Genomic DNA, 11,651 nt, shown 5'->3' with positions numbered 1-11,651 from the left:
TGAGTAAACAACATTCTGTATTGCACAATGAACACAGCGACGACGGGCAACGCGCACTGGAGCTTTGCGAGGCGTGTAGTATTTAATATGAATTGCGGCAAGAACTGTGGCTGCATAGGCAGAGTCAGCGACGAGGACGACTATTTACAATTCACACCGAACCCCCCGCGCGCCACCCCCCACCCCTTAACGAGACGCCTTCGAACGCTTCGCGCGGCGCTCTTTCAGGGAGCCGCCAAAACGGGGACGGCGCCTTTGGCCCTTGTGCCGCGACCGGCGCCTTGCGCCACACGGCCACCCAAATAAATACGGCTCGCCGCCACGCCCCTAGATGTCGGACTTGGCCGGGCGCAGGCGACTGTAGGCGGCGTTCAGCGCCAGCAGCAGCCACATCTCGAGGGCGGTGCCGAGCGCGACGAGGAACGGCGCCCGCGACGTGCGGTCCGCCTGCGCCTGCGGCAGCGACAGCTGCAGCACGGCGAGCGCCAGCAGGCTGTTCTGCGCGCCGCACTCGATGGCCACGGCGCGGGCCGCGGGGCCCGGCAGGCGCGCCGCGCGGGCCAGGGTCGCTCCGACCAGCAGGCCGCAGACGGGCACCAGCGCGGCGGCGCCGTAGAGGCCCGCCGGGGCGCCGGCGCCGCCCAGCAGCGAGACGGCGGCGTGCGCGCCCACGTAGAGGCCCCCGAGCGCCACCGCCAGCGTGAACGGGCGGATCACGTCCAGCAGAGCCTCGGCGAGGAGCGGCCGCCGGCGCCTGACGAGGGCGCCCAGCGACACGGGCACCAGCACGAAGAGCAGCGTGGCGAGGATGCGCGAGAAGGGCACGCGCAGCGTGTGGTGCACGCCCAGCGCCCGGCCGTAGAGCGCCGTCGACGCCGGCATGGCGGCGACCGCCACCAGCGTGGAGGCGAGCGTCATGGCGAGCGCCAGCGCCACGTCGCCGCCCAGCAGCAGGCTGTAGAGGTAGCCGCCGCCGCCGCCGGGGCAGGAGCAGGCCACCACGAGCCCCAGCGAGAGCTCCTCGTCCAGCGCGAAGGCGCGCGACAGCCCGTAGCCGAGCAGCGGCATCACGACGAACTGCGCCGCCAGCCCCAGCGCGATGGGCGCCGGCCTCGAGCGCAGGCCCCGCAGCGCCTCGCCGTCCATCTTGCAGCCGAAGGCGCACTTGTTGAAGAGCACGAAGGGCAGCAGCATGTAGAGCACCGGCGAGTCCAGGAAGTGCGACACGCCCGCCGGGGCCCAGCCCGCCGCCGTGCCGTTGCCCGGCAAAATCCCCGACCTCGGACTAGCGCCGCCGCCGCCGCCGTAGAGGAGGGTGGCGTTTGCCGCGGAGGGTGCGGCTGCTGCACCGGTGGTCGCAACGGTGGTGGCGACGGTCGCCGAGGCGGTGCCGTTGGCGACGGCGGCGGTTGTAACGGCCGTCGTCATCCTGTGCGCGTTCGGCTCGGTCGGCCGTGGAAACCGTTTCACCGGGGCGGCAGAGACCTCCCCGTGTTCCTCCGCTCCCACCGCGTGCGCCGCCAGGAGGTGAGCCCTGCGCGGGGAGCTCCCGTCGATTCTCCCGCTCCCGTCGGAACCCGTCGCGGGGTTACCGCTCGGGAACGACTGGAGCGGTTCGCCCGCGTCGGCGGACCGGTGCCCCGAGGTGTTGGCCAGGACCTCGGCCGCGGTTCTGGCCGGCGACGTTTCCGGCCCGGCGCCGGCTTGGTCCCGCGGCGCCGCCCGGCTCAGCGCGGCGGCGCAGAGGAGGAGGAAGAAGAGCGCCGCACGGCCCGGCCGGGGCCATGAGCCGGCGCGCATCCCCCACGCGGCGCCAACGAAGGCCGCCGACGCCTCTCGCTCTCTCTCCGCCGGTGACGGCGTGCGTTTGGGCGCGGCCCAGCGCTTATTTGACGGCTCTCGCGCCGGCTGCCATGCTGCCTCCCGCGCGATCGGAGCCTGTCGGGACAAGTCAGGGTTCAGGACGCATGCACCGCAGCAGCAGCAGCAGCATGGTGGTGGTCATGGTGGTGGTCGTGGTGGTGGTCGTGGTGGTACAGGATCAACTCTGGTGCACCTAGGGACTGCCTTTATTGCGGTGCCGGGTGACATCTACCGTAGTTTCGTGACTCCAGGGATTCATCTTCTTGGTTCTTTCAGGTAAAGTCGCGTAGAAGGGAAGTAATAAAATAAGAAAAATAAAACATAATAAAATAATTCTCACGACGTGTCGGCCACAACGCAAGCAGCCGTCTTCAGGTGAAGAACAGGTCTACACTACTACACACTAGACGCTGTCTCCCCGACAGACCTGTTCTTCACCTGAGGACGGCTGCTTGCGTTGTGGCCGAAACGTCGTGGGAATTGTATTTAATTATGTTTGATATTTATTATTTTATTATTTACCTTCTACGTGACTTTACCGAAAGAACCAAGAAGATCTACCGTACGCCTTCATCCGAAAGATATGTGCGCTTGCTTTGCGAAATTGCTCCACGTGACGATACATTGTATGTGCATGACAATACATTGTATGCGCATGACAATACATTGTATGCGCATGACAATACATTGTATGTGCATGACAATACATTGTATGCGCATGACAATACATTGTATGCGCATGACAATACATTGTATGTGCATGACAATACATTGTATGTGTATGACAATACATTGTATGTGCATGACAATACATTGTATGTGCATGACAATACATTGTATGCGCATGACAATACATTGTATGTGCATGACAATACATTGTATGCGCATGGCAATACATTGTATGTGCATGGCAATACATTGTATGTGCATGACAATACATTGTATGCGCATGGCAATACATTGTATGCGCATGACAATACATTGTATGTGCATGACAATACATTGTATGCGCATGGCAATACATTGTATGTGCATGACAATACATTGTATGCGCATGACAATACATTGTATGTGCATGGCAATACATTGTATGTGCATGACAATACATTGTATGCGCATGACAATACATTGTATGCGCATGACAATACATTGTATGTGCATGACAATACATTGTATGCGCATGGCAATACATTGTATGTGCATGACAATACATTGTATGCGCATGACAATACATTGTATGTGCATGACAATACATTGTATGTGTATGACAATACATTGTATGTGTATGACAATACATTGTATGTGCATGACAATACATTGTATGTGCATGACAATACATTGTATGTGCATGACAATACATTGTATGCGCATGACAATACATTGTATGTGCATGACAATACATTGTATGCGCATGACAATACATTGTATGCGCATGACAATACATTGTATGTGCATGACAATACATTGTATGTGCATGACAATACATTGTATGCGCATGACAATACATTGTATGCGCATGACAATACATTGTATGCGCATGACAATACATTGTATGCGCATGACAATACATTGTATGCGCATGACAATACATTGTATGTGCATGACAATACATTGTATGTGCATGACAATACATTGTATGTGTATGACAATACATTGTATGTGCATGACAATACATTGTATGCGCATGACAATACATTGTATGTGCATGACAATACATTGTATGTGCATGACAATACATTGTATGTGCATGACAATACATTGTATGTGCATGACAATACATTGTATGTGCATGACAATACATTGTATGTGCATGACAATACATTGTATGCGCATGACAATACATTGTATGTGCATGACAATACGGCTTGTAAAGAACTTTGTCAATCCACCGCTGAATGAAAACCTCCCCACGCCGTGCGGGTGATGGTGGTTACTTGAACATACTTCACCACCGCTGGTCAATGCAAGTCGGTTATTGGGGGCGCAGGAGCGGTTGAGACACCGCTTGCCGATGACGTCAGCGGTGACCAGGCCGAACCAGGAGGACTTCTTCACAATGCCGGCTTTCGCCTGATGAAGCTGGTTGCAAATCACCAGCGAAACGCCGTACTCGAATTGTAAATGTTGCGGGTTTACTCCCCAACACAACCGGCTGTGCTGTACGAGTAACGAATTGGCACCTGATAATTGTTTTTTTACCCTTTTATGTGGCAACAAAACTGACACCTTTTTTACAAGGAGTCATGTTTGCATAGACCACAATACCTGCAGTCGTAATGCAAACAAAAAACATAACTCTGATAATGTATGCACTGTCCTTAAAGTTGATTGGTCCACACCCGAGACAGCTTTCCTTAGAGCCTAGTCTCACATGGTGTTGGACCAGATGACGCCAAAAGGCGCACAACTCAAAGACAATGCACCATCAGAGTAGTGCATTCCGACTGCAGGTATTGTGGTCAATGCAAACATGACTCCTTGTAAAAAAAAAGTGTCAGTTTTGTTGCCAGATAAAAGGGTACTACCACACCACACAGCGCTAGCACACCACACAGCACTACCACACAGCGCTACCACACCACACAGCACTACCACACCACACAGCACTACCACACCACTCAGCACTACCACACCACACAGCGCTAGCACACCACACAGCACTACCACACCACACAGCGCTAGCACACCACACAGCACTACCATACCACACAGCACTACCACACCACACAGCGCTAGCACACCACACAGCGCTAGCACACCACACAGCGCTAGCACACCACACAGCACTACCACACCACACAGCGCTAGCACACCACACAGCGCTACCACACCACACAGCGCTACCACACCACACAGCGCTACCACACCACACATCACTACCACACCACACAGCGCTAGCACACCACACAGCACTACCATACCACACAGCACTACCACACCACACAGCAATACCATACCACACAACACTACCACACCACACAGCACTACCACACCACACAGCGCTACCACACCACACAGCGCTACCACACCACACAGCGCTACCACACCACACAGCACTACCACACCACACAGCACTACCACACCACACAGCACTACCACACCACACAGCGCTACCACACCACACAGCACTACCACACCACACAGCGCTACCACACCACACAGCGCTACCACACCACACAGCGCTACCACACCACACAGCACTGCCACATGGCGCTACCACACCACACAGCGCTACCACACAGCACTACCACTCCACACAGCGCTACCACACAGCACTACCACACCACACAGCGCTACCACACAGCACTACCACACCACACAGCACTACCACACCACACAGCGCTACCACACCACACAGCGCTACCACACCACACAGCGCTACCACACAGCACTACCACACCACAGTGCTACCACACCACACAGCACTACCACACCACACAGCACTACCACACCACACAGCACTACCACACCACACAACACTACCACACAGCACTACCACACCACACAGCACTACCACACAGCGCTACCACACCACACAGCGCTACCACACCACACAGCGCTACCACACCACACAGCGCTACCACACCACAAAGCACTACCACACCACACAGCACTACCACACCACACAGCACTACCACACCACACAGCACTACCACACCACACAGCACTACCACACAGCGCTACCACACCACACAGCGCTACCACACCACACAGCGCTACCACACCACACAGCGCTACCACACCACACAGCGCTACCACACCACACAGCGCTACCACACCACACATCGCTACCACACCACACAGCGCTACCACACCACACAGCGCTACCACACCACACAGCGCTACCACACCACACAGCGCTACCACACCACACAGCGCTACCACACCACACAGCGCTACCACACCACACATCGCTACCACACCACACAGCGCTACCACACCACACAGCGCTACCACACCACACATCGCTACCACACCACACAGCACTACCACACCACACAGCACTACCACACCACACAGCACTACCACACCACACAGCACTACCACACCACACAGCTCTACCACACCACACAGCGCTATCACACCACACATCGCTACCACACCACACAGCACTACCACACCACACAGCGCTACCACACCACACAGCGCTACCACACCACACAGCACTACCACACCACACATCGCTACCACACCACACAGCACTACCACACCACACAGCGCTACCACACCACACAGCGCTACCACACCACACAGCGCTACCACACCACACAGCGCTACCACACCACACAGCACTACCACACCACACAGCGCTACCACACCACACAGCGCTACCACACCACACAGCGCTACCACACCACACAGCGCTACCACACCACACAGCGCTACCACACCACACAGCGCTACCACACCACACAGCGCTACCACACCACACAGCGCTACCACACCACACAGCGCTACCACACCACACAGCGCTACCACACCACACAGCACTACCACACCACACAGCGCTACCACACCACACAGCGCTACCACACCACACAGCACTACCACACCACACAGCACTACCACACCACACAGCACTACCACACCACACAGCGCTACCACACCACACAGCGCTACCACACCACACAGCGCTACCACACCACACAGCGCTACCACACCACACAGCACTACCACACAGCGCTACCACACCACACAGCACTACCACACAGCACTACCACACCACACAGCGCTACCACACAGCACTACCACACCACACAGCGCTACCACACCACAGCGCTACCACACCACACAGCGCTACCACACCACACAGCGCTACCACACCACACAGCGCTACCACACCACACAGCGCTACCACACCACACAGCACTACCACACAGCGCTACCACACCACACAGCACTACCACACAGCACTACCACACCACACAGCACTACCACACCACTCAGCACTACCACACCACACAGCGCTAGCACACCACACAGCACTACCACACCACACAGCACTACCACACCACACAGCACTACCACACCACTCAGCACTACCACACCACACAGCGCTAGCACACCACACAGCACTACCACACCACACAGCGCTAGCACACCACACAGCACTACCATACCACACAGCGCTACCACACCACACAGCGCTAGCACACCACACAGCGCTAGCACACCACACAGCGCTAGCACACCACACAGCACTACCACACCACACAGCGCTAGCACACCACACAGCGCTAGCACACCACACAGCGCTACCACACCACACAGCGCTACCACACATCACTACCACACCACACAGCGCTAGCACACCACACAGCACTACCATACCACACAGCACTACCACACCACACAGCAATACCATACCACACAGCACTACCCCACCACACAGCACTACCACACCACACAGCGCTACCACACCACACAGCGCTACCACACCACACAGCGCTACCACACCACACAGCACTACCACACCACACAGCGCTACCACACCACACAGCACTACCACACCACACAGCACTACCACACCACACAGCACTACCACACCACACAGCACTACCACACCACACAGCGCTACCACACCACACAGCACTACCACACCACACAGCACTACCACACCACACAGCGCTACCACACAGCACTACCACTCCACACAGCGCTACCACACAGCACTACCACACCACACAGCGCTACCACACAGCACTACCACACCACACAGCACTACCACACCACACAGCGCTACCACACCACACAGCGCTACCACACCACACAGCGCTACCACACAGCACTACCACACCACAGTGCTACCACACCACACAGCACTACCACACCACACAACACTACCACACAGCACTACCACACCACACAGCACTACCACACAGCACTACCACACTACACAGCGCTACCACACCACACAGCTCTACCACACCACACAGCGCTATCACACCACACATCGCTACCACACCACACAGCACTACCACACCACACAGCGCTACCACACCACACAGCGCTACCACACCACACAGCACTACCACACCACACATCGCTACCACACCACACAGCACTACCACACCACACAGCACTACCACACCACACAGCGCTACCACACCACACAGCGCTACTACACCACACAGCGCTACCACACCACACAGCACTACCACACCACACAGCGCTACCACACCACACAGCGCTACCACACCACACAGCACTACCACACCACACAGCGCTACCACACCACACAGCGCTACCACACCACACAGCGCTACCACACCACACAGCGCTACCACACCACACAGCGCTACCACACCACACAGCGCTACCACACCACACAGCGCTACCACACCACACAGCACTACCACACAGCGCTACCACACCACACAGCACTACCACACAGCACTACCACACCACACAGCGCTACCACACCACAGCGCTACCACACCACACAGCGCTACCACACCACACAGCGCTACCACACCACACAGCGCTACCACACCACACAGCGCTACCACACCACACAGCGCTACCACACCACACAGCGCTACCACACCACACAGCGCTACCACACAGCGCTACCACACCACACAGCACTACCACACCACACAGCGCTAACACACCACACAGCGCTACCACACCACACAGCACTACCACACCACACAGCACTACCACACCACACAGCGCTACCACACCACACAGCGCTACCACACCACACAGCGCTACCACACCACACAGCACTACCACACAGCGCTACCACACCACACAGCACTACCACACAGCACTACCACACCACACAGCGCTACCACACCACACAGCGCTACCACACCACACAGCACTACCACACCACACAGCGCTACCACACCACACAGCACTACCACACCACACAGCGCTACCACACCACACAGCGCTACCACACCACACAGCGCTACCACACCACACAGCGCTACCACACCACACAGCACTACCACACAGCGCTACCACACCACACAGCGCTACCACACCACACAGCACTACCACACAGCGCTACCACACCACACAGCACTACCACACAGCACTACCACACAGCACTACCACACCACACAGCACTACCACACAGCACTACCACACCCCACAGCGCTACCACACCACACAGCACTACCACACCACACAGCACTACCACACAGCTCTACCACACAGCACTACCACACCACACAGCACTACCACAGCACTACCACACCACACAGCACTACCACACCACACAGCACTACCAGACAGCACTACCACTCCACACAGCTCTACCACACAGCACTACCACACCACACAGCACTACCACACAGCACTACCACACAGCACTACCACACAGCACTACCACACAGCACTACCACACAGCACTACCACTCCACCCACACAGCTCTACCACACAGCGCTACCACACCACACAGCGCTACCACACCACACAGCACTACCACACAGCACTACCACACCACACAGCACTACCACACCACACAGCACTACCACACCACAAAGCACTACCACACAGCACTACCACTCCCACACAGCACTACCACACCACACAGCACTACCACACCACACCACACAGCTCTCCCACACAGCACTACCACTCCACACAGCGCTACCACACAGAACGCCACCCGCCCCCCCCCCATCACAACCCACAGACCTTCCTTAAACAGTGCTTCCACACCAGTCCTTCCCCATTCCACCACCCCGCGCTCACGCCACAAGCCCCCTCCTACGGCACCACACGCCTCTCCACGCAAGTCGCCGTTTCTCGCGCGAGGGCTGTCAGAGACGCGCAGATGCGCGAGCCGGTCGTGACCGCCCCAAGCCCACGTGTCCCACCTCGCAATGTCTTCCTCCATCTCTTTAACCCCGTCTCCTTGAACGCCTCGTCTTCCTGTACCCCCCGTCTCCTTGTACCCCGTCTCCCTGTCACCCACATCTCATTGTACTGCTGTAGCCCCGTAGCCCCGTGTCTCTGCACCACCTGTATCCTTGTACCCCTGCTGAAGCCCTGTGACCCCGCACGCATCTGTATCTCACCGTGTCCCCGTGTCGCTTGTAGTAGCACCCCGTGTCTGCGAAAACGAGCCTAGAGCTCGCCGCATTCCTCCAGGTCAAGTAAATTACTTTTTATTTTACTTTTATTAATTTAAATTAGATTTATTTTTTTTACCCACGTGACTTTACCGAAAAATCCTTGCAGTCGCGAAAGCTTCAAATCTAGAAAGGAATATATGACCCCGCTTCTGAATCGGTTAAGGGATGCCCAGACAAGTCAACTGCGCGCACAACGGTCCGCACGTAGCCCGATGTGGAAGTCCGCGGCGAGGGTTTCGGGATAACAAAGTGGGGGGTGGGGGGGGAGAGGTATGGTAACGCCAGCGACACATCAGGACGAGTGTTAACCTGTGGGTAACGGAGACGGGACGGCGAGCGTTGCCGAGGCAGATATAACGGTCGACGCGACAGCGTTGCACGGGGTGGTGGGAGAGAGAGAGGGGGATGGAGGGAGGCAGGCAGTGTGTGTGTGTCAACAGTGTACGAGGCGATAGTGCGAGAGGTAATAAACTCACACAGAAGCGGCGGCGGCTTTGACGATAACGGAGTCACCAACCACCGCAGTGCACGCACGCACGCACGCTTCCGGACTGTACCCGCCCGCTCCTGATTGGTCGGCAATGACGACCCGTGAAGGCCCCCACCTCTCTCTCCCACCTTCTTCACGCGGCTCGCGAGCCAATCGGTGTGGCGAGATCTTCCCCGTCGCCCCGCCCACCCCGTCGCCCCGCCCACCTCATCGCCCCGCCCATCCCGTCGCCCCGCCCGCCCCGGTTTTGTTTGAAAGGCGCGATGACGTCATCCGGCGATTACAAAACGCCGCGGGGGACGTCACGCGATTTCCGCGTCCCTCCACCCCTCGGGGCGCGTGACGTCAGGAAAATGAATAATGAAAGCGTCGCCTGTGTGACGTCGCCCTCGTGAGGATGTATGCATGACGTCACCGTCGGGGAAGGCCGTCACGCCCTCCCCCAAACTCCCGGTCACGCCCCCCCGCGCGTGACTCGTCCGCGTGTGAGTCACGGCCACGTGATATCCACGTGATCACCCCTCCCCCCACCGCCTCTCTCATCGTTTCTGCCCCCCTCCTGCCTCCCCTACTGCTATGAAGAACGAGAGGCAACCTGGGACAAGCACTTTGAACACTCGTGTCCAATAACTATGTGGGCTTAAGGCAAGGCCGTAGCCATGGAGTCAACATGGGGGGGGGGCAAATCTTTCAGGGGGTCTGGGGGTCCCCCCCCCAGAAAAAATAATCTAAATTTGAAAACTAATTTCCTGCCTAAAATATTAAAAAATTCACTAACACACAGGATGGATTTTTTTTTTACAATAATGTCTAGTAGTGTATTGTATTACATAATTCTGTTTATATATATATATTTTAGCATTTCTTGTTTCATTGTAATGGCAGAGATTAGGGATTAATAAAGTACAACCATAACCACAATCATATAAACAAAAATCTATGCATTGTTATATGAAGACAAGTCCAGATATTGTGGCCAAGGTTTAGCAAATTGTTGTTTTTATTTACATAGCATAGCAATGATTATTTTAAATATTTTTGATAGCAATATATTGGGGGGGGGGGGGGACATTTTGAGCATATTTGAATATTGGAAAAGTACGTAAGAGGTGACGCCGGGGCAATTTAATACTCAAACAACCTATAATTTAATTTCGATTTAAAGCTTTCGTGACTGCAGGGATTCATCTTCTTGGTTCTTTCG

General features: G+C 56.1%; 1 protein-coding gene across 3 annotated transcripts; it reads right to left on the bottom strand.

The window, feature by feature from the left end:
• LOC144735187 (P3 protein-like) lies at window positions 1–10,558 on the bottom strand. Of its 3 annotated transcripts, none has more exons than XM_078617645.1 (2): window positions 10,434–10,558; window positions 1–1,938 (listed from the first exon to the last, which is right to left on the bottom strand). In XM_078617645.1, exon 2 carries the CDS (start codon window positions 1,798–1,800, stop codon window positions 328–330), a length of 1,473 nt encoding a protein of 490 aa, XP_078473771.1. In that variant the 5' UTR covers window positions 1,801–1,938; window positions 10,434–10,558; the 3' UTR covers window positions 1–327. The 3 variants fall into 3 exon arrangements, with proteins under 3 accessions (XP_078473771.1, XP_078473772.1, XP_078473773.1); XM_078617646.1 differs by lacking the exon at window positions 10,434–10,558 and adding an exon at window positions 10,267–10,427; XM_078617647.1 differs by lacking the exon at window positions 10,434–10,558 and adding an exon at window positions 9,901–10,260.
• Window positions 10,559–11,651: the final 1,093 nt, after the last annotated feature.

This window comes from Lampetra planeri, chromosome 54 (assembly GCF_965212315.1).
Source record: "Lampetra planeri chromosome 54, kcLamPlan1.2.h2, whole genome shotgun sequence".
NCBI lineage: Eukaryota > Metazoa > Chordata > Hyperoartia > Petromyzontiformes > Petromyzontidae > Lampetra > Lampetra planeri.
Note: the sequence above shows the minus strand (reverse complement) of the source record. Positions and strands in the feature narration are given on the sequence as shown.